At 39.4% G+C, this 27,114-nt stretch overlaps 1 protein-coding gene across 1 annotated transcript in view; it reads left to right on the forward strand.

Moving 5' to 3' along the window:
• Window positions 1-24,667, forward strand: part of LOC104513431 (estrogen-related receptor gamma) — a 48,603-nt gene extending 23,936 nt beyond the window's left edge. The window contains exons 3-4 of the mRNA XM_010156772.1: window positions 14,089-14,358; window positions 24,364-24,667. Of these exons, the coding sequence (XP_010155074.1) occupies window positions 14,089-14,358; window positions 24,364-24,608 (515 nt within the window). The 3' untranslated portion in view covers window positions 24,609-24,667. The remainder of the gene's footprint in view (window positions 1-14,088; window positions 14,359-24,363) is intronic.
• The last annotated feature ends 2,447 nt before the right edge of the window (window positions 24,668-27,114 follow it).

Genomic DNA, 27,114 nt, shown 5'->3' on the forward strand with positions numbered 1-27,114 from the left:
TTGCTGTACTTTATTAAAAATCATAGCGATAATCTTACATTATGGAATACTGTTACGCAGTCTCTGACATACTGGTCATTTAGCAAAGTGAATAAAAATTCATGCAGTTCTTTTGTGTAATAAGAATTGTAGGATGGTATATATGTGTTTTCTCACATTATTATAATTATTTTTATTAGTCTGATACAGCAGACTGACTGCTATTACTGCTTCTGACAGAAATAACATCTTTGCATTTACTTTAGTTTTTGCTCTGAAAAATGCTCCTGCTGACTACATTTGTATCTGCTTTTCATCCTACTGATGAGAGTGATTGGGTGGGAGGATAAAAAGAGGTAAAGCTACAGAGCTCATCCTTGAGGTTGATGCTTATTTGGCTAAACATGAGTCTACTGGATGGGAAATGGAGGGGGTAAAAGATCTGCCAATTTTTTTTTTTTTGTCTACATCCAGTCATCTTAATTTTCATAGTCCATGCTTTAGTTAAGGTCTTCACTGAATTCTTATTACAGCATAAGAAAGTAATTTAAAATGCTGTCAAGGAATTAGTCAGGCAGTGTCTGTGTAGTCTAGTATTTTAGGTGTTCTAATTTACTGTATATGTTTAAACCTTTCAGTTTGTTGTCGTCGTGTCCCGTCCCGTTCCCCCCCACCCCCCCATTAAGAATGTTTACGATGCTTCCACATACACTGCAAGGAATAGATCAATTCACGCCATGTATAGAGAATACCCCTCATATGTGCAGTTTCAATAAAGCATGTTAACAGCAGATACTGGTCCTTAAAAGACGATATATCAAGCATCCCCAGTATTAATGCTGGAAAAAACTGAATCATACATTCCCTGGTCTGTCTTCAGTTGCAGCTTTGTTGACCTTTTGTGACTGTTGCCTGTTTCGGGAAACACTTCTCTGATCTGACCTGGGTGATTATTGTTTTGCCCTTCAGCAAAACAAGCTTTTATATTTAGAAAAACACACATTTTTAATAAACAAAGATTACAAGTTAATGAACAGGTGATGCTTATTCATTTCAGAATGCCCTGAGTTTGCCTAGTACAAATTTACCACGTACACAGGCCTATGCAAACACCTACTTACATATATACACCTGGCTGCTTTGGTGTGTTGATAACACAGTGACTCTTCCGTATCCATTATTTTTGTCTTTCGACAGTAGGACCTCCTGAGTGAGAACTCAGTTGCTGTGATTTTGCAGTTCTTTGCCTGGGGCACATCTCTCTAAACTCTTCTGTTTCAAACTCTAATTGTAGGCATAGGCTCCAAACACCTCAAGGAAATGCAGGCCAAATTCTGATGCTTCAGTTTTCAGGAAACTGGGAACTGCATGCTAGGTCATCAACATCTCTCCAGCAGTGATCAGCCTCCAGGGAAGAGACGTGCACCCCACAGTAGGCAGAAGCCTCAGGAAAACTTTTTTCAAATTCCTTATGCTTAGAGATTAGATTAAATAAGGTAAAATAAGTCCGTGTCCTTTTTGTTTGGATTTGTAGTATTATATCTTGTAGCTATTCTGCTTTCCATGTAAGCATCAGCTCCTGCTTGTTTTTAGTAATAGCTTTCGGCAAGGAGTTCCCTGGTCCAGCTACGCTGTGAGTGAAGAGGTTTCGTTCCTTCCTCTCATTTTGAATTTCCTGTGTTTCATAGTAGTAGCGCATGGTCTGTGTTATGAGACAGGGAGAATAAAACATTTAGACCTCGTTTTTCTACCATTAATGTATAAATACCTTTGCTGCATTCCCTAATACATCACTATTTTGAGGAAAACACTTCCTGCTTTCCGAGTCTCTTGTCATAAGAGTTTCCCCAGGTATATTGGTCTACTTCGCTTTCTCTGAGAATCTCCTCGAAATCTGTCATGCTTTCTTTGGAAAGGGCTGAACCATTCTGTCGTTAATGTTGGAAACCACAGCATACCGTTGATATGTTCCTTTTAATTTTTTTTGTGTTCTGAGGTGTTTTGAGCCTCAGCCATGAGCATGACATCAGCTTTGCAACTAACCTTGAGCTGCTGGAAGGGGTACTTACAGATGCAGGTTTCAAGCTAATGTTTTCACACTCTCCTCTAGACTCTTTCAGAGTTGGTCAGGATGCTGCAGCTTTCCATCTTTTTCTCACCTAAAGGTCATGTAGTCAGCCTTGTCTCACTCTGGAGGGACTAACAATACATACTTGGAAGGCCTTCTGTCTCAAATTAAAGAGGGCATTGATGGAGGTCACCTCCATAAAGTACATTCTGGTGTTGCAGTTACCAAGATCGCATATAATCCCCTTGTTCCTTTAACTTGCACTGAATTTTGAGATGTATTTTCATTTTCAAACTGAAAATAAAATAATGTAGGACAATGTTGCATGAAATTGCATCTCTGGTGCTGCCTCTGGTGAAAGCCTATCATCTAACTTCACCTCCGTGCATCTGCTCAGGATAATGCATTTAGAAATCAGGGTTGTTTTGCTTTTTTCAGGCTTGGAAGCAAGTGACCTGAATTCACTTTCAAGAATATGATTTGCAAACTTGTTGACTAGGATTCTTGATTTGGAGGATGAGTTGATTTGTCCGTATAAATACCCTTTCTCAAATTTAATAGATGGATAAGGTGACCCGTTGCCTTCCACAGAAAATTGTATAGTCCTTTAAAAATACAGTTTGGGTTTTTTTTAAGAGTGTGAGAGAATTTTACATCTTTAAGAAACCGAACAAATTCCAAACTGAGTAAGAGACAGAGAGAGAAGGTTGCCTTTCTGCAAGCCGCCGGCTTTCCCAAGTGTCTCATCCTCTCCCCTCTGTCATCCTGAGGCAATGTGCCTGCATTTGTGTGTAGATTTATAGTTTATCTTTATCTATGGCTTCATCTGTAGGTAGCTATTATAGCCGCCTTGCCTGGATATTGTTTGGGCCTGATAGATCTGTCTGTAGTTCATCAAAGGGGAGCTGAGTGGCTAAAAGCCATTGGGTCCAGCTGAGGATGAAATACGAGCCATCAGCCTTGGTAATGGCTGTAAAATTTCATAATTACATGGCCTTTATTACATTGCATAATGATCCTGAAGCAGTATGGAACAATTAATTAAGATTTTCAACCGTGGCTCTTTCAGAAATTAAAAGGTGCTAGTGGCTGAGAAATGGGGAAGTGTCTTGTCCTAAAAGCATTAGGGATGCTTAAGAAGTACTTCCTGGGTACTTAAAAAAAAAAAAAAAAGGGAGAGAAAAAGTAGTGCAGAAAAAAGACAAGAAAAAGAAGATCAACTAGTTAAGCAGCTAATGTCAGAGTAACGTTTTTGTACTTTACTGCTAATTCTTAATGTCAGAGCTGATTCTAAAACTCCTGCAATAGTCACTGCCATAAAGCTGTTCCTTTTCTGTTCTGTAAAAAATTTCATGCCTTTTTTCCCCCGTGTTCTGTTCTAGCCATTTGTCACATTTATAGAAGTTGAGCTTTGCACATTATTAAATAAATGCATGCCATGACTTAGGAGGGTCACTTAGCTGCGTATTGGGGTGTACTGACCAAGGATTGTCTCTTACGCACTTTCTCGTGTCTGAGGCCATTGAAATTTTTTGAAGATCTCTGCAGTTTGACAGACATCCCCAAGGAAATTTTTTTTTCTTTACTGTTTTGATATTTTTCTTCCTTCCTTTTCTTCTTTGTAAATGCAGCATGTCAGATGTAATACAATATTTTCCATGAGATTGACCTCAGACCCGATCAGAAGTAATTAGATTCCTAAGGTGCTGCAAAGGTGTCTCACAGGTTTCTGATGTACATACTGAAAGAAAAAGTGTTTAGGTATGTGCAAGGAATACACAGGGAGAAACGGGAGGCCTGAATCTGTGCATGTACACATTACTTGTTGTTAGCAGTCTCTGGGTAGGATTCTGAAGGCCAACAAACTGTGATTCAGAGCGGGTGTGGAGTACTCGCTGTGCCAGTGGTAGTAAAACTGATGCAAAGACAGCAAAAATAACCCTGGCATTCTCCACTCACCATCAAAACTCTCAGGTCTGACAGGAAGGAATCTCCTTTTCACTACGTGCCTGTTTCCCCCCTCAAACTATTTTGATTCATACAAACTCTCGATGTAACTCTTAAATAGGATGAGCATTGAGTAGTATTGTTTTTAAATTGATCAGTCATCATGTAGGGTCCTGTCATTCTAAATATTTTATGAGAAGCTGAGGTTTCCCCGAGGCACCTTGATCATAAACTTTCTGCAGAAAATTTAGAAAGGATTATGTGTTTCAAGGAGGAGCCAGCTGCTTGAAGTAAATTCTCTTGTTGAGTCATTTATTCCCTTAATAGGAATTTTCTGATCTGCTGTCATTCTTGTTCACACACTGGGTGTCACTGCCTCTAAAACACTTGTCATTCTTTAATGGAAACAAAATAGTCATTGCAGTCAGAGCCGCAATGTCATTCCACTACCCCTTGCTGCGTCGGCAATAGTGAAAATGACAGAGCGGCTCTCAGTAGGGGTAATTAAAATGTAAATATTGATATTTTATTATTTGAAATTACTTTCCAGTGCGGCATTTAATATCTCTCCATCTGTGCGGCTCTGTTTAGCGGTCACTTTAGTGCAGCTCTGGGATGCCAAGCGGCGGCTTGATCCCCGTTATGTCAAAATGCTTGTTGCTGCTTAATTTTGATATCTAATTAAGTGGAAAAGTACAGTCCACACTGTAATCCATGGCATCTTAACCAGCTGCTTGGGTATATTTAGAATTAATCTCCACTATGGAATCATCCTAATGTATGCAATTAAGAGTCTGCCGATGGCTAATTAGGTGTATTAGAATCAGGCAGCTTCCTTTTTTTTTTTTCTTTCCTTTCTTTTTTCCATCTTTTTTTTCTGTGCGTGTGGACTTTTGTAGACTTAAGGCACAGCCTCCAGAGATGATCTTAATGGTACATATACACTCAACTAGGTAAACCGGAAATTTCCCATTCATATAGGAGAATATGTGTCACTCTCTTCCCCCAAACCAGGAACACATCACTTGAATTTTTTGGCATCTGCAGCACATTAAGAAAAGTTTTAAAGACTAGGAGGAAGAAGGAAAATGTGTAGGACAGTGTTCTGAGCTGTTCTTTTTCTGCCACAGGGTATATTTACCCCAGATTTTGCAAACAAGTTTTTGCTTTGGCTATGGAAAGAGATTTTGTGTAGCTCAGCACATACAGGGTTAACACGGATATGTTGATTGGATCATAAGCATGGTTTTCTCCGTATGCTAATACATTCTGGTATTGGATTCATATTATTAACATGATTGGGGAATTCCTGGAAACCTGACTTTGCCTGCTGGAAGGATGGAGGGAGCAGGGATTGCCACAGCTCTCAGTGAGGAAATGACTGGTGGCTTCCCCAGGGAAGCAAAAGGCTAACAGCAGTGACCCTTTTTCTCTGGGGAAAAGCACTCTCAAAGCAGACCCACAGAGATTACTAATAAAAGGCAGCATCTATTAAATACACAAAAAAAACCCCTCCTTTCTGTGTAAAAAAATGAACCATGATATAAAATAATCTGACAAAATTTCTGCTGGCTGAAGTCTTTGAAGGATCTAGGTAAGGCATAACCACACACAGGGTATGGATGTGTAAGTGATGATGTTTCTAAGCTGAACCGCGTTAGCATTTTCTGGATTGGAATTTGTGAGAGATTCAGCCCCATTCAGAATACCTGTTATTTGTCATCTGCAGTCACTTTATTAATGACAGAGTGTAGTTTTTATTTTTTCACCCACAAATCTGGCTTTAGTATACCCATACTCAAATACAGATGTCCTCAACCGATTGAAGGAAAATCTGTGTGAAATCAATATTTATGTTGAAAGTATGATTCACCTTTTTTTACATAGGTTCAGTGAAAGAAAGCAATCAGGGTCATAAACACAATCCTGCTTCATTTTCTTCCATGCAAATGTCTGGGCACACAAGTGATACTTCACAATATGCAGACATTTTTAACAGCAGTTTCCATATAAAATGCTGTATCCCAGCTGCAGATTTTTTCAAGTCTTAGGGACAAAGATGGTTTTAGGAGCACACCATGTCATGTCATCTGACTCTGCTATCTTCAGTGAGAGGACAAAAGAACTCCCATAGTCTGACCAAACCATGTTTGAAGGTTACAATTTAAAGAAAGAACTGCAAGAGTTAACATTAAATAAGCAGGTCAGATCACATATGTAGTGCATTAGAAAGATTACCCTCCGGAATCTGCAAGTTCATATTGCTGTCTTAAGGAGACCTACAGCTACATTGGGCCATATTGGACTGCTAGCCTGAATTTTAAAACTTTTTCAGTGTCCATATCTTAGAATTCAAAACCTCGCTGTAGAGGAGGTAATGAACAAGGAGTGCTAACTTTTACAGAAAAAAAAAAAAAAACCAGTTTACTGCTTATCAGGTCTTCCTCTGTTCTTAGGGCATCTAGTGATAAATAAAAATATAAGTGTTTTGCCTGGCTTCTTTTTAATATGATTGGTACGAGTTTGGAGTATAGCTGTTCAAAACTGTGGAGGTTCCAGTGGTAAAGCCAGACCAAATGGAAAGTCAAGTATTCATTCTGTTTAAATCTACTGTCTTGTATTTTCCTTTTTCTTGGTGAATACTGAAATAATAAGGTGTGAAATGAAAATTAATGGAAATAGAGTACAGTACTTCAGACCATATATTTCCAGCAATGCCATTATAAATGACTCCATACATGGAGGTCTTACCAAATCTGTCCTGAACCAAGGGTGGCTCTTGGTTTTTTCATCTTTAATGTTTCACTGCAGAATATTAACAACTGAAGGTGGTTACGTGAAGTCAGGGATGCACTCTTAATCAGTCACATTTTCCAGCTCCTTCCCATTACTGTTGCTAAAGAAGCAGCTCACAAGAAATTGTACTGTAATTAGAAATGAAAAAATTAAAATTAATCCCCTAGAAATATTTGTGTGGTTGGGGGGAGGGGGCACCTCTGGTTTAAGTATCAATTTGAACTGTAGTGAGTTACATCTCACTACATGCATCTTATCCTGGGAAGAAACGACAAGCTTAAATTGCTTGTGTGTAGTGTTATCATGTAAGGTTTCACAGGGTAAAAGACAAACCAGAAACGTTTCTAACTGGTATTTAAATTACATTAACACCTTTTTGTATAGCTTGAGTGAAAGGTCATGCTAGACAAGCAGCATCTTCACTGTTTGTAAATGTCTAATTTGCTGCTTTTAAATTGCTGTGAACTTCACTTACTTAGTTGAATGAATCCAGTGTTGCAAATAATTCTGACAAGCGAATATTTGCTTAGTGAGAAACCATTGTTCATAATGGATTGAGAGGGACATGCAGTGTGAATGCATTTTTATTGCCATGCCATCTCTCTGCTGTTGTTTCAGCGAGATGAAAGTAGCGTTGTGATAAAAGCCCCGGGTTTCTTAGTGCTCTGTGTGGCATTTCCCGTCTTACCGGTACGTGGTAGTGGATTCTGACAAGCGAATATTTGCTTAGTGAGAAACCATTGTTCATAATGGATTGAGAGGGACATGCAGTGTGAATGCATTTTTATTGCCATGCCATCTCTCTGCTGTTGTTTCAGCGAGATGAAAGTAGCGTTGTGATAAAAGCCCCGGGTTTCTTAGTGCTCTGTGTGGCATTTCCCGTCTTACCGGTACGTGGTAGTGGAAAAGTGCTTGTCATAGGCAGTTTTTCGTGTTATAAAATATAAAAAAATATGTATATTTTATAAGAACTTGGGGCAGCAAGAGTTAGGAATACAAACACACTTAAATAAAACCCGATGAAACGTAGGGGCTTGGCTGAAGACATCCCAGTGCTTTCCTTTTTGTACTCGACTCGGAGTAATTCTTGGGCACCTCTGCGTATGCAGCCGGATCGCCCCCCTCCCGCACAGCTAACAGATGGCAGTCACATCTCGTGGCGCAGAGCGCGCCGCTCGCAGCAGAGCCCGGTGCCGCCTTTGCAGTGCTCTGCTGTAGGGGCAGGAGGAGATGGTTATGTAGCAGAGCATCGCTCGGAAAAGGTGGTGGCTTTACTGTGCAGAAGTTGTTGGATGAAACTAATATCTAAATGTAACTTTAACTGCAGCAAATCAGTTCTAAATAGCTTGGAAGCTGAACCCAGCAAACAATGTAAATTGAGCCTTTGGCTGTATTTCTGGTCAATTGTAGTTTGTGCTTTGGGACTCGATTTTTGATTTTCAAGTTTGGGCAGATCGTTGTGCTTTCTGTTTTGTGAGCTGACAGCTTTCACGTGAAAATCCTCAGTTGTACTCAGCTTTCAGCTTGCTTGCCATAACATGCAGTTATTAGCCCTTTGACCAGGGCCTCCATGAGCACATGGTTTGGAAAAAAAGAAAGAAAGAAAAAAAAAAAAAGGAAAAAAAACCCTGAAATAATGGGTTTCCACTGGCATAATGAGTTCTATCTGTTTCTGTTCTGGCTTTCACCAAATTTCATCTGTAATCTGTGAAATATGTTTGGTGATTAGTGAGAGCACTCTCCTTCTGTTTAATGGTTTCCTAACTGCTGAAATGTTTGTGGGTCTTGATACATATTTTTAGACTACAGAGTATTTTGAAATGCAATTAAATCTGTTTTTTCTTGGGTTAATATAATAAAAAGGATCTATTAATTCAGATCTATGTGGTACATTCACCTCTAGATGTACCCTAAAAAAATGAAGCATGCCATCCTCTTTCTTGGATTTCTGAGAGCATAATAGTAAGTGGCAGTCAGGCTACGAAGGTTTCCTTCAGCAAATGCTGGGATCATGCCTAGGAAATATTATGTAGCCTTAGCAGAAATTTCACAGCTGAAATTTCCCTGGCCTTTGTTTACATCCCTGGAAGCCAGCTGAAGATGTACGATGGATCTGGGCAAGCTGAGTGTGTGCCAGGGAGGGAGAGGAGGGCAGAGTTGACAGCTGTACGGCTGAGAGGGAGCTGGGCCTGAACACGAGCTTGGGATGGAGTGGAGGTTCTTTACATTCACTTCTGTGCAGCTGGGATGGGCCCTTGGCCTGCTCTTTGACTGTGAGGCCGCGCACTCTCTAAATAAGGTTATTGGGCTGAAAGTAAAGTTTCTTTAAAAAGTGTTACAATATCAGTTTGTTCTTTTGACAGTGGTGGCTGTACATCATTTTTGAAATAAGGAAATTTCACTGGAAACATCAGTACCCATAAAACATTTAGAAGGAAGTTCATCTATCAAAATTAAGTGTAAATAATTTAAAAATCCAACTCTGATATTTCAACTGTGTAAATATATTGAATCTGCAACACACTAGTGAACATGTCATTTTCAGGCACAGCTTTGATTATAAAAAATGCAAATGAAGATATTTGAAGTGCAAACCAGGGCAAGCAAGAGGAATATTTTACTCATAAAACTAACAGTCACAAAAACAACTGGTAAAATAAATGGGAGGTGATTATCAGAGCAAGGGAGCAACTTCCGGATTTGCCAGCAATTTCATACCTGGTTTGATCAAATATTTGGATTTCTAAATACATAACAGAGGGGAAGGGAAGTTCATTCACTGCAAAGCGATTCAAGTTCGAATAGCCCGATTTAGGCATCGCATCAAATGTTTAAGGCTGAAAATAATGGCAGGGATAAGTCCAGCCACCGTCTCTTTTTGTCCGATAGTTCTCGGAGCGCGGTGTGCAAGGCACAGATCTTACTTTGGCACTTGACCATCTGCAGCTGCTTCACTCTAGCCCCTAGTGAGTTAGTGTCCATGCAGTCCATCTTAATGAAGTAGAGGAAAGGGTCTTCAGGAATATAAAAGATTTACCCTGCTTAGCATGGAGCTGTGTGCAATGTGAAATAGAGAGCAAGTGGAGCATGTGCTGATCCTTGGAAAGATACGTGGTTTGAACGGCCCCATCTAAGAGATCCGTGTTTGGAGCTGGCTTGGAACGCTGAGCGCTGCAGAGCACGGTCAGCTTGCTGCTGCTTGTTCTGAGAGTAAAAACGCTAAGGCCTGTTTACCTGTTTATTTCTGCTTCCTTTGAGCCTTGGGTTTTACTGGTATGAGAAAGGAAAAAAAAACCCCTAAGCATATGTTCGGTTGCTCAATCAACCTTTGCTCAATCCACACTCGGTGATCTCAGTGAGTCATTACGGCATAATTACAATTTGAGTGTGAGACGCTGGTTGTAGAAAAGTATCTATTTTTAGCTGAAGAAACACTACAGTCCCTGAAAGGAGGATAAAGAAAGAAAAAAGAAAAAAGGAAGGAAGGAAATCGGTAACCAGCAAATCAATGCTATTGTTAACTGATATTACAAGACACCCTGTAGATTTACGATGCTTGCATTCAGCCAGACGAAAACCGCGCTGCAAAGAATGCCTACCAGGGGTTAAATTCATATGCCTGCGCTGCAGCCTATTTCTGTCAACACTCAGCTCAGGAAATAAACATTTATGCTTTCTGAAATGAAAGTGTATTTTTGAAGACTGGCCGTCAGATATTTTTTGCCCTTCACACTTTCAAATGCTTAGCCTTTTTTGTAAGTTGACTGCAAAGTGCATCAGTTTGCTCGGCAAAAAGAGGGGGGAAAAAAAAAATCTTGACAAGTGCCCATGGCATCATTGTCAAGCACAGGAGCGTCTAGTAGAAGATGGCAGGAGGGTTGGCACAAAACATGCTTCCTTCAAGCTTCTTACCTCAGGGGTACCTGACTCTTGAGAAGCCTTTCAATCCTTCCGAATGACGTTATTGCAAACTGTCAACTGGTTTATTCGGCGCGCGCTGTATCGCAGATAAACTTGCTATTTAACTGCAGGTCAAGGTACGGAGTCATTCTGCTAGCAAATCCCTGAGATACGTTGAATGGCATTGACTTGGGGAGGGAGATGGAAAGAGATCAAAGTTGTCACCCATACGGTACATGCTGTGGGGGAAGAAGGTACACAACATTGTATTTTTAAAAAGCCATTGTGCAGTTCTACATTTAAAACGATGGCCTGCAAGACTCCTAAGGCTTAAGGAGCCGCACAGTGCACAGCAAAGTGCAAAACCACGCCGTCATGCAGCATCTCGGGGCGGTTCGGGAAGAGCTTACAAGTTGTGACTGGGAAGGCTACCGCCGGTGCTGGAAGTGCGCTTACATCTCATTCCGAGACTTTGTTTTAAATAGTTATATTTTAAACTAGAGCCTGTCCACTTATCACAGAACATGGCTGATCTAGGGGATTCATATAGCAAAAACTCAGAGAATCAGAGCACACTTTGACATGAAGTAAGTATAACCTTCTCCAAACAATTAAAAATAAGTCTCTGTATGTAAATACATAAGCCTGTGTAATCTATTAACTGTAACTTGCTGAACAGCTATTAAAAGGGCATCGGTGTGGTACAAGAGACATGCTGGGTGCTTTCACATTTTCTTAAAAAATCAAAACAAAACCAGATGAAATACAACTTGATGCAGCTTTACATTCCCATGGGGGATGCCTTTAAAAGTTAAAACATGCTTTCACCGCGCAGGCTTTCAAGGGAAAGTTACTTCAATCAGGAAGAAAATAATCATGTTTATTTGATTTATTACTGGAGAGCAGAACAGTGTGGTTTGTGTTTGGCAGTTTTCCTATAATGTAAAAAAAATTCTTTTGATTTTTTTTATCTGTGTCAAATAAAAACAATTAGTCTCTTTACTGCACCAGAATGCAGATTTTTCAAGAGTGCAGTGCAATAAATTATAGGCAACATCCCATTTTCCTCCCTCACAGAGCATATGTAATTTCCTTTGACTGTGGCACACGATATATGTTACTGAAACATAGCGTTATTTTTTTAAAAAACCCAACAAACCTGTACTAAAAGAAATAAGTAAATATGGAAATTGGGGAGTTTTCAGAAAAAATAGAGAGAAATTGTGGGTTAAACTTTTTTTAATCAAAACTGATTTTATTGCTTTTTGCTTAATTAAACTCCTCAGAAGTGTGTGAAACATTGTTATACCTGAAAAATTGTTAATTTGTAAATCACAGGGACAAAAGGGCTCCACTGCAACTTTAAAGTTTCTATGCACGTAAATGTCAATAGAGTGCCTTCTCCATCATCAGCACTAAATTCACATTGATGCCTCTTTTCTTCTCTGTATTGATCCTTCCATGAGAACGTAGATTTGTATCTGTTAATTAATGCGTCCTGAAACAGCGTTTGTATTAATCAGGCAGATAAGAAAAATTGGATGCCTGCACCCTCATGACAACCGTAAAAGTGCTGGCCCTGATAAAATCGTGGATGGACCTCAATAAAAAAGTTCCTCCTTCCACTCAATAAACTAATCATCCTGCTTTTAATTATTCGGCAGAAAGATGTGTGGAGATTGGAGAATGTGTAAATCTATTTACTAACAGCAGTGTCTGGGAGGGAGAATGGGGCTGTCACAGGACAGTGCTGCAGGCTACGTTCTCTGTCCATCTGCTACTGCAGAAAAACTGGTTCTTGAAAGACGGGAAGGAACAGAAATGTTGAAGCTAATTGAAATCATGAATTCCTCCCTATAACCTTCCAAATGATTATTTCTTCTCCATTTCCCTCTTATTTATTTCAATTGCAGATGTGTTATTTTCCATTGTCACCTCTTCAAGGGTTTTCTGTTGTTGTTGGCTCAGATTTTGTTGTTGTTTTTTTGGTTTTTTTTTTGAAGGCAGAGAGCTACAGTTCTATCACAAGACTCAAAAGACACTAAGAGAAAATGAAAACAAATAAGGAGGGGGAGAAAACTGAGAGAGAGCGAGCATGCAGCCAGTTTTATGTTTCATTTTTTATGGATGCCTGGTGGTTTGGATGTGGGATTTTCTTTTTTATTGTATTAGTTTTGCTGCTTAGTGCTGATAGAGAAAATCATGTTTGGAGTAGATGCCTTTGCAGATTTGCTAGTTTATGATATATTCCTACTCGACTGTAACTTTCAACTTTCAAAACAGAAAAATACATTTAAGTGTAATTGAACGCCAAAAAGAATGTTCTTACAGCGGGAACCCTGTCAAAGGACGTGTAAGCAGCTCCATAAACAACTAAATGAAAGCCTCAGACATGTCCTAAGACCCTTTAAGAAAAGCTTGACTAATCCCCTTTGATGATTTTATTAAGTACTCATGGTTGATGGTGCCAACTGGCAAACTACTGCATTTTACCAACAGGCCAGGAAAATCACTTCCTCTCCCATGTTGTTTTGTAGCTCTTAATGTGATTGGGATATTAGCAGTTTGATATAATAAATTAAGAGGTACTGTAAACGAGAGTATGACAAGGTAAGACAGTAAAGATGTTTGCCCTTAGTGATCCTATTAGGAAAGACAGCAGGGAGGGAAAAAGGCAAAAGTTAAGTTCTTTAAGAGGCATTTATTAAATTTTTGGTTGCCCTCAGAAAAAGGACGGTGTGACTGCTATTCAGGTGGCACTTTAATGTGGCACTCTGTTATTTCAACAAGTGTTGTAGAGGCGGGAGCCATTGCAGAAGTACTTGGCATCTATTCCAAGGAGGGCAGGTGTTACTTCTTTTTCCTCTGGGGTTGAAGTTTGGAGAGAATTTTCATCTTCATGATAATGACCTTAATTCTATTAAAACATCAAATCTTCCCTTTTAAAAAAATTGTGGGTGTGGTTTTGGGCTTTTTTTCCCCCTCTCCTGAATTATCCTTCTTGGTTTATGGTAATAACAGGTAGAATTGTAAGATCCCTGTTTCACAGCATCAGGTTTTAGAACTAAGTGTGAGTACTTCAGAGCAAGGAAGGCATCCTGCAAATCTTAAACTGTCAGTGCAATACTCCCCAAATGAATATGATTCTTACAGAAAGAACCTGCAAATTCCAAGTTGTTTATAACTTTGTGCGTTGATTAGAAAGCGTTTGATTTTGTATTTATTTCCTTTCCTGTAGTAGGATGGGAAGGAGCTGCACAGAAGCAGAAGAGAGAATAAGAGACTACATAACTGTTTTATCACAAAGTATATAAAAATAGGTAAATAAATAAAAAGGAGTAGGTTTCTAACAAATCCAAATGTGTTTAATATTTTTCCTGTGTTTTATTCCTATTCAGGATTCTCCACTTTGTCTCTCGCTGACCAGATGAGCCTTCTGCAGAGTGCTTGGATGGAGATTTTGATCCTTGGTGTTGTATACCGGTCACTTTCTTTTGAGGATGAGCTCGTATATGCTGAAGATTATATTATGGATGAAGACCAATCCAAACTGGCAGGCCTTCTTGACCTTAACAATGCCATACTGCAGCTGGTGAAGAAATACAAGAGCATGAAGCTGGAGAAAGAAGAGTTTGTCACCCTCAAAGCTATAGCACTTGCTAATTCAGGTTGGCAGAGTGGCACGATGGTTGCTACGTTTTTAATATGTCCCTTTTTTCCCTCCGTAATACTTTCTGCATGCTTGTTTTAAACACGGGTTTAGAGTAAGAAATTGCTAATCAGTCCTTAGTCTAAAAGGTAACAAACAAAGCAGTTCAAACTAAGAAGAGATTTCTGGCTCTAAGTAATGGCAGAATATGTTCCTAAGGGAGTGGAGAATATTGCACTGTACGATTTGGAGAGTATTTTACAAGCAAAGATCCTTTCACATGAATACAGATGTTCTAAATTAATTCCATAATCCAGGCAGGTCCGGTCATTGCAATCAAAACGAGCAGAAAGGGTGCGTGAGAATATGCTGTATACTTTCTCTTTAAAGGCAGCTATTTATAAGGTGAATTCAGTGTTTGGGAGGAGGGACGAAATTCTTATTTAATCTCACAAGGACCACACCTTACCATATGGATCCTCTTCATTTATGAGAATGGTTCTGCAAAACTTATTAACTGTGCAGCAAGGGTTAAAAGTCTCAGAAAGAATTTTCTGTTCTGCATTTGAATTTAAAAGTGCTGAAGCGGTGAATACTGTCAGATAAGTAAAAATCGTTTGTGCTTTGTTGTTTTTCCTTTTGTGTCTCCTTAATGCTTTATTGTGGTCTTAAGTCCCTTTTAGCATTTGCATAAAGTTCACGATAGATCCCTCTTTAATGACGTGCCGATCATTAGATACCTGTGTGTCAATAACATGCTCTGATGCTATGTTCCATTGACAGTCACACCGTGCCCCTCCATCTGCTTTTGTTTTGACCCTATCTTTGAACTTTATCTTGGTTGCTGGCCAGTAGTTTTCCCTTTAATTACAAGAAGGAAACTGTCAATAAAATCTGTTAAATGGGATGCAATGAGTGGCTTGAATGGGCGGACGGCTATTTGTTCAAATTCTGCAGCATTCAAGGTATTGACAGTTTGTTTTCTGGGGCCATATGTGACGATCAATCTCAGGCTGGGCTCAGCCGCGCTGAAAAATGAAAAACCAGATTGCTTTTGCTTACTTGTGGATGACGACTTGTGATTTGGCGCGGTCCTAGTGAGATGAGACCTTCTGCCCAAATTGCCCCCCTGAGAGCCAGGACGCGTGACTGTTTTTAGAAATAATTTTTTAATTGATTTTGTAATTAACAGTTCATCTACAATATTGATGCATGAATCCTCAGATTGATAGGAGGGAAATTGTTTTCAACAATGAAGTTGTACTTTCCTATTTGTCTTTGTAATGTGATTTAGCACTCTGCATTTTTAATTGGAAATATAATTCAAAAACATGCAAAGCCAAAATGCTTATTAGTTTCTTTGTAAAATATTCTCCACCCCACTAACTCTGCCCTTAATTTTAGAATATTATCTTATTTCCAGAATAAACAAAATGCTCAAATGCCTCTCAAAGATCAAAATTATTTTTAATTGAAGATTCATTTATAGTTTTTGACCATTGTAAATAGACACTTGAGGGTGCTTTGCAGCTACAAGAATAATTTTTTCTCAAAATTGGTCATGCTTAATGAACAGAGCAAGAAAGTTATCTGGAATTAGGAGGCTAAATTGAGAAGGGTTTTTTGTATTTATTTCGATTCTGTAATTCTAAGTCTGAATTAGAAATACTTCTATGGTTTACGTGATAAAAAGGATAAGGGACTAGAATATAAGGATACAGTGTTAAATACCACTCACACCTCCTTTTCCCCCCAAAAAGATATGCAGTGTTTAATAATAAAAGATGCTGCCAAAAAAAGTTTAGTCATACGTTGTGCATAGCATGTGTCAGAATCATCTTCATTAACTTTGATGGGAATTACAACCAGGCTAATGTCAGAGATAAATAGATTTCAACATACTAAAATTCAGGGCACGTTTAGGTGAAAACATTTCCTTCCCTCATCTTAAAAGAAATAACATTGCTGTTTGAAAATCAAGCTATTGCAAGGAGGAGTTCAAAAGCAGCCCAGCCATTTGACTTCCCTTTCAACAGAATGTTTTGACTACTGACATTCAACATTTCAGCTTCAAGTTGTACATGCAGCAGATACCAAAATTCTATCAGCTGTAGCTACATTAACCTGTAGGTGCATAAGACCTGTAGAATTACAGCTCGCTAAAGAATATCAGACCCCTTGTGTTTTAATTTACAGATGCTGCTAAAATTGAAGTAAAGTTTTTGTCTTTTTTATAGACAAAACCAGAAAAAGCTTATTTTCACGTAACTATGAACCTGATTAATGTAAATGCAGCTATATCCAAAAAAGAAATAAAATGGCATTATAAAATCAATCAGTTAGTAATTCACATTTTAATATATTTTGTTGCTACACCTGCTTTCTTCCAAAACTTCCACTATTTATTTTTCAGGTTTAAAATATAAAACAGCCTTTTAGTAGCTGTAGAGAGAATGGATGAAGTAAAATAAGAAATCTTAGGCGTTTCAGACATTTTTGCCAGATCCGCTCTGTCTAGAAAGATTCTCAGGTTGACTCTACTGTAAACAGTAGACAAAGATGATTTTATGTCTCTATATCTGTGCTAGTGATTTATGATACAGTGGCAAAGTGCTTTCTCTGCTTCTGTATAGAAGCAGAAGAAGAAATTGTAGATTGTCTTCATATTGATTGTATTTTGTTTGAATAAATTCCACAAGCTTTGTTTTGGCCAACAAATCTCAGTATCATGAGCGTTGAAACACCGCCAACTGCTAACTTTTCTTCAGGCCTACAGAGTCTACTTGTGCAGTACTTGATCTGAGATAATCCTGCCTTTTGGTTTCTAAAAGATGGGGAGGAAGAGCCGTTTTTCAGGGAGGTTCTTTGCTGTTCTCAAACTCGCCCTTTGCGGGGTTGGCCAATACCACGCCATTTCTCTAAACTTCCAGCAATGCAAGAAGTGGCAACCTTGTAGATTGTCACTGGTTTCAAATGGGGTGCAGATAGCATCTCTGAAGTTTATATACGTATCTAAGAGCACAAATGTTGTATCAGCATGTCAGTCCTGTGTACGCCTGAGTCTATACAGGTACGATTTCAACAGTTAGCGCTGAACTTGTAGTGCTTAATAGGTAATTTATCTGGTTAGTTTTAAACATCTGCATTGATTCAATACAGCCTTTATGCTTGAACTCCAGAGAAGTCCCTCTCACTACCGCGTTGTCCTTGTCCTGTCAGGATCCCGAGTTCCTTCCCCCTTTCTTTCCCTTCTCTACACAAAAGCAAGTAGGTACCTTGAAGCTGCAGGATGCGACTGCCCTGCCTTCCACCTCACACTGCCCAAACGAAGCAAGCTGGCACCAATGAGCACTTTGTTTACCCACGCAGAAAATCAACTTTGAATGGTTTCCAAAACATGCATGTACCAATTACTTCCTCGTGTGTCAGGGAAGGTGGAATATTTACAAAATATGTTTGAAGCGTACACAAGTGCGCACACGCACACATGAACGCTCCAACACATAAAAGATGACCTGCTCGTCTCTTTTGTATTAGAAAATGCTTTCACATATCGATTAGTTAATACTAAACAGGGAGCTGCAGGTGAGCAGTTTTTTGAAATTGCCTCATCAGTAAAGACTAAATTGTGCCTTCAGGCCAAATGTTGCCAAAGAGCTTAGGAGTCACAACAGAAGTGAGATTTTGAAGGGAAGCTCAGTTCCCATCTAAGACCTAACGTAAGGAACTTGAGTGTCAAAATATGTTAGCACATTTGAAAATCTGATCCACGTGTGTCTGCCTAATAGGCTGCTGGCATCTTGAAAAATCTGACCCAAATGTGGATGCTAGGCACTTAAAAGTATAACCCCATGCACTGTTGAAAATTTAATCTTAAATGCGAATAATGGCTGTCTAGCCTGTACCACCAGAAAGAGGAAAGGACCTCTGCTCACCATCGCAATTTCTGGTCTCTGTTATTAACTCTCCTAAAAATAACTCAGCATCCTTTCAGTACTGAAGGAGTAAGAACCAAGAAGTCTCTTGGATATTTTTAGGCTAATGAAGCACAGATCAACGTTGATGCCAGTAAGTTATATGATCATCTGGCCTGGTAAAAAAATTACTTCATTCTTAAAACTTATTTAGCTTCCTAGCGTGAGTGTACTGAGAGTACTAGGCTATTGCCATTAAATAATATTATTATAATAAAAATTAATTGGTAGAACTGTATAAATCATTTATTCTGCAAGACATCATCTTTATTCCCAGTATAGACTGTGGCTTTTCTTATGTCACAACATACTATATTTATTTTCTAATAATGTCAACTTAATTTTTTTTTCATTGAGTCATCTTGTTAGTGTTAGAATTCATTATTAAAATGTATCTATGGTGAATAGACATATATACAATGTATACATACACCTGTGTGTTATTGGTATGTTGCCAGTGTTTATTTTGCCAAATATAAATAGCAAGTTCTGTTAACTCCTTCATGTAATTTTGGATAGAGAGTGGTACAGCATAGAAAGGAATTTTTAGAAAAGGAAGCTGATGCTTAGTCAGAGTTTTTGTGTTGCTTGAACACAGTTTCTTCCTCATACTCTATTTTCATGTTATCAAATTGATGGAACCTGTAATTCTTAGAGAAAGTAAATAATTCCACTACCATTTGCTTAATGCTATCATTAATGCTGTCATTAAGCAAATGCTAGCAGTTAATTAATGTTTTGTTTTTGGTTTTTTTCTGGTAGTTAGTCTAGTAATTGAGTAACTTTCTCACATAGTTATGAGATAGGCAGGTCTTATTTACGTGTTAGCAGCCCAAGACTCACAAAGGGCAAGAAGCGAGGCCAGCCCGGTGGATCCTTCGGTCCTTCCTGCCAGGGCAGGAGTGTAAGGGCAGAGCTGTGCTGCGTGTGCCAAGGGCCCGCTCTGTGCTGGCAGGCGGACTTGCTGGGTAGCACAGCTCTGCTATGAACCGCGGGGTCAGCAGTGCCATTGCTAGTCTGTTCCTCATCCTTCTTTTCCGCAGCGCTCAACTGGTGTCTCTCACTGCCATTTGTGGCAATTACTTATATCTCCTAGTGGATAAAAATAATTTTGAAGCATTCATTCAACTTTTTCTTTTCTTTGGTGTCTTACCCCCCTGCTCTGCCACTCAAATTCTCCTTTTCCAGGGTTTAAGTTGCGTTATTGAGTAGGTATTCGAACCAGTTCATAGTATGCAATTAGTTCTGCATGGCGGAAATAATTGCCCCCGCTACCTGTCCTCGTGGAAAGTACTTGTTGATACTTGTCTCTCTGATGTGCTTTATCAGCATCTTAACGTGTGTTCACTGCTGCGTACTCCCTGCTGCTTGATTGGCTATAATAATTTTGTCCTTTGTGCTGCCCGATTTTTCTGACATGAAGAAACACTTTGTTTGAGACCCCTGGACTTCTGTGACTTCTTAGTGATGTTAGATACAAAATAGGTACCTACCTGCCTTTAATTTTCTGTAGAGTAGATTTTGAGAGGTCTCCTTGCTCTCAGTTCAGGCGCTTTCCAATCTTTAGCGAGTTGTCACCCTTTGTGGTGTGTTCTAAATGATTCCTGGGTGCCTGAATGTTTGTTTGCTGCATTTGAGATGAAGCTTGAATTTTAAATGAGGTAGATCGTAATCTGAATTTCTGTCTGGATCTTGTGGTGTTTTTCTTGGATGAGAAGTCTAGTTTTCTCCCTTTTCTGCACAATGATATGACCAGTCGGCTGATCGGAACCGTTTTCCCATCCTGTGATGGTGAAAGCAGGCATTCGCAAAGACAGAACGCGGTTCTCGAAGCAGAGCGCAGTGAGTTGTGTCCTCATTTGCTGGTCTCACTCTCTCCCGTGGCAGCATTGATCAGTAACAACTTTTCCCGCTTCTAGACTGGAATACCATGTTCTCAGCAGCGCGTCATCTCAACAAGCTTTGGTTTTGGTCTGTTGAGGTCTTCAGGTTCACCGGCCTGGGATCCTTTATTTGCAGGGCATTTAAGACCAAATTCTGCTTGCTTTCAGATGACACCACTTTCAGGTTACCCTGTTGAATTTCATTCTTTACAGAGGCACTGATGTTTACGTGCATTACTTCTGGGTATAGGTTTCCTTTGGATATTACCTCTGTAGGATGTAATTGTAAAGTATCCAGCCTCTACAAAGCCGCTTAAAAAAAAAAGTGAGGGGAGGAGAAAAGTAGCATTTCTAGTTTTTTTCTGGGTATTGGAAGAACATTCAAAATCTTGGTATCTAACTTATAAATCTATTTTATGTTGTCTGTGGAATTATTTATTTCTGGACTGTCACAGAGACTCTGCGTTTCCTTAAATTATCATGGTTCTTGTTGACATTGCCCTCTCTTACTAGTGAGGATTGGGTTTATCAGCAATAAGTTAACCTGCTCTGAATTCACTTCTACACCTGCCAGTCTGTAGTTACTGAAAAGATTTCTCTTTTCTTTTATTTTTCCTCCTCTTTTCCCCTTGGCTAGTTCAGCTTTTTCAACTATTTTCCTTATTTTCAAAGGCTTACGCCTGAGGGATTAAGATCTACATTCGTTTAATATCAGGAATAAAGTGGAAGTTCCAGACTGCAAGGCTAAAACTTGAAGAAGGATCTTTGTAGAGATTAATATTTTCCTGAGCAATCTGCAAGCTGAATCATGGTCTAATTAAATAGCACAGATTTTGCATTTAAACATTAGCGGACCCTAGAATGAGTAAAGCTGAAATGAGTTTGAATCTTTTCTGTAAATGGGAAGTTAAATTATCATGGTGGTTTGATTAAATAATTTTAAAATCTTTCGAGCTGAATCACCATTTTAAAAGAACAGTTTGAAGTCTTAAGCACTATTTGGAAGTGCCCCTCTCTGCTATTTTTTCTTCTTTCCCATGGCAAGACCTGTTTCCCAAGGCACAGCTTCCTAAACTGCTCCACGAACCGCGGTTTGGCAGCAGAATGCTTGCATTAGTCTAGTGGAGAGCTGGCGGGTCACGTTCTTCCCAGCTGCTAAATTGATTTCAAAGACAGCAACAAATACATTAAATGCTTTACTACTATTACTTTTCCGTGTAAGCAATTGCTCTGTTTACCGGAGGGATGGTATACAATCACCCCGCCAAGGAGAGGATAAGATCCCTTGTTTTAAGATGTTGTCCACACAGTGGAAGAGTTTGAGAGCACGGAATGTAATAGCTGTATCAGAGGGCAGGTTTTGATTCATCTTCTGCTCTTGCGTTTTCTGAGGGTGCTCTCTTTCGCTTTTCCCTCCACTCGGTTTCTGTGTGAGAAATATGTACAGCAGCATATATATTCCTAACGTTGCAGGCCAAATTGTTATCCAAACCTATCTCGGGGAAGTGTCATCTCTGTGCGAAAAACGAATTAGTCTGGGCTCCATCCGTCTATTTGCAGACTCAGACATGGGTGCAGTTACAAGCACTGATTCTGGGAAGAGTCAGACCGGTTTTGTACAGGGTTTAAACCTAAAGATGTATAGCCAGGTTCTCCAGAAAGACCTGTCTCTCTATGTGGTATGGTGAAAAAAGGATCCACGAGAACACTCTTTGACTCGCCATGCATTTTGTGGCTGATAAAGGGCTCCTGTTTGGTTCCCCAGCAAATGTGGTCCTGGCACTCTCAGTGTGGGGAGAAGAGGAAAAGGTGTGTAATTTCTGCACAAACTATGCATGGTTTATGGAAAAATTTTCTGGAGTAGTACATCATGTGTTCTGTAGCACAACGGTGAATATCCAAGGACTTGGTAAGGCGTCGGAGAGTAAAGACGACGATTTGTTTGGAGTTTGCATTCCAAATTAAGCCCGGTGGCGGGACACTATGCTTAAGACATCAGTCACGTTTATATGTGTGTGTTAGCGTGTCTGTATCGTTTACATCTGTTTGTAGGACACAGAATTCAGGGATTTCCTCTTATTGACACAGAATTATTTAATAGAATTGCCACATTAGAAAACTATCAAAAATTTATGGATTTGGGGAATGGTCTCACATTAATTAGACCTAAATTTTGCTAGAGGTAATATTTCCCTGTCATCGTCTTTAAAGTGTTGTAGCTTTCTTTTTCCTTCAGAGAGAGGTTTTTGTGTTGCTCTGCTTTGAGCACAGTGCACCTTGATGCGCAGTAGCGCATCCCTGCAGCGTGTGTCTTAACTGCATGCTTCTTAGAGCATGTATTCGCTAAGACTCAGAATTATTAAACACGTAAAATTCCCTTAGGACTCCATTATGTGTAATTAACAGATAAACTGTCATCAGAATCAATAAAACGTGCTAAATGATCCAAACTTGTATATAATTAAGTGTCTGTTTTAGAGCGGGAGCTGTAACTTTAATTTTTTTTTTCTTTTCAATTTGCACATTTGTTTTGACAATAGAAGCCAGAACATTTTTGTTAACCTGTTACTTACTGGTTTGTGTTTCCGTTTACATGTTTGTGTTTGAAGAGAGCGAGGTATTTACTATCTGACCTAATTATCTGAGGAAGTAGTTGCATGTCAGCTTTTAGGAAATGTATCTTGGCTGCATCTTAATTCTCTGAATGTAATTCAGATATTTGAGGCACGTGCGAAATTTGATGTTGTTACCATCAACAGGGTAAAACACAAGTCTCTGTCAAAATACTGATCCAGGGCATCATACTGCTTAGTACGGGGCTTGAAAAGATGGTAGAAGCAGGTTCTTCACCTTCCAGCTTCTCAGACGTTACTCTGTGTGGAAACAGGAGCTTTATTCCAAAACCAAGTATTAGGCTGCATTGCAGCGTTGTACTGACTGGAGTTTTCAAGGTTACACGTTGCTAACGCTGTGTCCCAGTGCTTCGCCCTGAGCTAAGCTTGCGCAGTGTAGCCTGTCCCTAGGGCTTGCACCCCCTCGCAGCAGTTATATTTTCTTCCAGTGCTTTTTTGGCTCTGTAAGGCTGTGGACCATCCAAATTTTGGTAGCTGATGGGGGCTGTTTAGTGCCCTCTCTTGCCCCTGGCTGTTCTTTCTTGCTTGCATTCTCCTCACTTTGGCCCACATCATGAGTTTTTTGGCATTTATGACTACATAAAAGTCAGAGAATTAGGGCTGCTCATCCAAAGTCATCTCAGCATGGTCCAGTAACTGCGTGTTCTCAGAGACATCTTCCCTTTGTGTACCTGTGCTGCTGAGGGTTTTACAGTTATTTCAGTTAGATCTTTTCTTTTTATTTCACACTTCCATTGCTTTAATCTTTCTGGGTCATGTAGCAGTTTAGTTTAGTTTTTGGTGTGCATTGTGTCTAGGCTTGTCACTCAATACTTATACCACCAAAACTCCTCACCTGGAAAGGTACAGGACGAGGTGCTTGCTTGGAGTGATTCAGAAAAAATGCAAACCCCCAACAATAAGATAAACCACCCTCTGAGTGGGTGGGAGAGAAGGCTTACACCTTGTAGGAGATGTTGGCTTCGCAGAGCGTTTGTTGCCTGTCTGAATGTGCCCGAGTCAAAGGAATTTGCTAAACCTATCGGGAAATCGGTGAAACCTGCTTTTCCCTTGTGTCAGCGCAGTGGTCCTAATCCTGTGATTAGTCTCCCTCAGCAAGCGGGTACCGACCATGGCTCCCACTCCGAAGCCTCCGAGCCTGCCACAGAGTCTGACCAAGCTATTCCGTAGTAGGGCAGCGGTTCTTGCTTCCCTGCCAAAACGCAGGCCGCAGCTCACCCAGCCAGCATCCCTCTGGCGCTGTCATTTCTTCAAAGCGGCGACTGTAAGAGGTGGTTTGTGGTCCAGCGAGGGTGACCATTTTACTAGGTTGAGGAGGATGAGGAGAAGGATTACTTATCATGAGTTAATTACACATTTGTAGTTGCGCAGCGGCTCCAGATACTTTCCTGAAGGTCACTATAGAAATTAGTGAGTAATTGTCTTCCTTCTCAAAGGAGGATGGACAGAACCGGTGAAAGCGTTGCGCAGCCGTAGGCGCGCCTGACTTCTGGCACACCAAACTGAAACCTCCTCTCGCTCCTTTGTTTTGCAGACTCGATGCACATAGAGGATGTTGAGGCGGTGCAGAAACTTCAGGACGTCTTACATGAGGCTCTGCAGGATTACGAGGCCGGGCAGCACATGGAAGACCCACGTCGCGCAGGCAAGATGTTGATGACTCTCCCACTTCTGAGGCAAACCTCCACCAAGGCTGTGCAGCATTTCTACAACATCAAACTGGAAGGCAAAGTCCCCATGCACAAACTTTTTTTGGAAATGCTGGAGGCCAAGGTCTGACTAAAGCATCATGGGCTTTCCCATCATGCACGTTTTAAAAAAAAAAAAAAAAAAAAAAAGGGAAATAAACAGGATAATAATGGCAAAGAAACTTAGTGTTTAATTAAGGAAAAAATGACTGCACTGATATTTAGCAGCAAGACTGTGAAGCAGCTTTCAACTTTTTCTTCTGTGTCTTTCTGATACAGTTGTTCTTTTCCTTTTCCTTTCCTCTCTTTTCCTTTCTGTTCTTTCCTTTCCTTTTTCCTTTTCTCCTTTTTTCTTTGCTGCTGAACTTTTTAAAAGAGGTCTCTAATTGAAGAGAGATGGAAGCCAGGCCTGCCAAAGGATGGAAATCCATAATATGGATGCCAGTGAACTTATTATGAACCATAATGTCCCCAATGACAAAGGAATCAAAGAGAGAACCACCGTACCTAGCGGTACAGTACAACACGATGAACTGACTGAATGCAGTATTAGATTTCATAGGAGCAGTCTAATTAGACGACTAAGCGACGATGCATCGGCTGCTTCTTATCATTGCATTTTCCATCTAGATCAGTTACAGCCATTTGATTCCTTAATTGTTTTTTCAAGTCTTCCAGATATTTCTTAGGTTAGCTACAATGTAACTTTTTCAGGGAATAGTTTAAGCTTTATTCATTCATGCAATACTAAAGAGAAAGAAATACTGCATTTTTGTGCTGGCTTGAACAATGATGAACAATAATGAAGGACAAATGAATCCTGAAGGAAGATTTTTTTAAATGTTTTGTTTCTTCTTACTAACGGAGATTTTTTTGTACCAGCTTTACCAGTTTTCAGCCATTTATTAATGTGGGAATTTATCTTACTAAAGCAATAGTTGAAGGGAAGGTGCATATTATCACGGATGCAATTTATGTTGTGTGCCAGTCTGGTCCAAAACATCCAGTTTCTTAACATGAGCTCCAGTTTATAACTAAATGTTCACTGACTCAAAGGATTAGATTACACCTACAGTATATCCGAGTAGTCTAACATATAAATACTCCATGTCAAATACCAATCTGTAACGCTGTTAGGAGACAGCGGCTGTACAAAGGTATGGTTGCTGCGTGGTTTCTAACTGCTTCAGTTGCAAATGAACGAGATACTGCCTGTTTGCAAAATTATAACCTCACACGCAGACAAACCCTATGAACCAATAGTAGCTTAGAGGCAATAAGGCAAATGCCGACGTTCGCAAAATTAAGAAATCAGAGTAGTAGACTTCTGACCAAATTGAAGAATTTAACACTTCTATACCTTATTTATTGATTTAGATTTTGTTTTGTAAATGGCAATCTTTAAACAAGTAGCTAAACCAGTATATGTGCTTTTCAACCGGTATTGTCACAGCATGAAAGTCAGTCAGTTTCAAGACTGTTACGAGGTGTAATCTAATGTATAAACCGATTAGATGCCCCCAGAAAACTACAGTCGCTAAATAACCAATAAACAATAACCTCCATCCAATGCTATACCAATGTACCAGTGTTAGTAGCTGCTCCCTGTACTATGTGAACATCCTTATTCTATGTACACAGATGTAATTAAAATTGTAATCCTAACAAACAAAAGAAATGTAGTTCAGCTTTTCAATGTTTCATGTTTGCTGTGCTTTTCTGAATTTTTATGTTGCATTCAAAGACTGTTGTCTTGTTCTTCTTGTGGTGTTTGGATTCTTGTGGTGTGTGCTTATAGACACAGGGTAGAATTAGAGACAATATTGGATGTACAATTCCTCAGGAGATTACAGTAGTATATTCTATTCCTTACCGGTAATAAGGTTCTTCCTAGTAATAATTAAGAGATCGAAACTCCAAACAAATACACGTTATGAACAGATACACACTGAAATCATAATATTTTCAAAACAAGGGATAATTTCTGTAACAGTTTATTATAGAATACCAATGTATAGCTTAGAAATAAAACTTTGAATATTTCAAGATTATAGATAAGTCTAATTTTTAAACGCTGTAAATATAGCTTTTACTCAACCATCTCTCAGATGTTGTTATTAACTCGCTCTGTGTTGTTGCAAAACTTTTTTGGTGCGGACAAAGTTCCAAAACTATTGCTACGTTGTGTGCTTTAAACAAAATAACAAAGGGCCGATGCTCCATCGGCCTCGTGCTAGGAAAAAAGAAAAAAAAAACCAACTGTGTATCTATCATTAGCTATATGGGACTATATTGTAGATTGTGTTTTCTCAGTAGAGAAGTGACTGTAGTGTGATTCTAGGTAAATCATCATTAGCAATTCATTCAGATGGTCAATAACTTGAAATTTATAGCTGTGATAGGAGTTCAGAAATTGGCACATCCCTTTTGAAAAATGTCAAAAAAAAGAGATACAACTCCTGGGAAAAAGGTGCTGATTCTATAAGATTATTTATATATGTAAGAGTGCAAAAAAGAAAAAAAAGAAGTTTATTTTCCAGAAAGTTTGTGCAGGGTTTAAGTTGCTACTGTTCAAGTACACTATATATATATAAATA

This window comes from Eurypyga helias, unplaced genomic scaffold (assembly GCF_000690775.1).
Source record: "Eurypyga helias isolate BGI_N326 unplaced genomic scaffold, ASM69077v1 scaffold32178, whole genome shotgun sequence".
NCBI lineage: Eukaryota > Metazoa > Chordata > Aves > Eurypygiformes > Eurypygidae > Eurypyga > Eurypyga helias.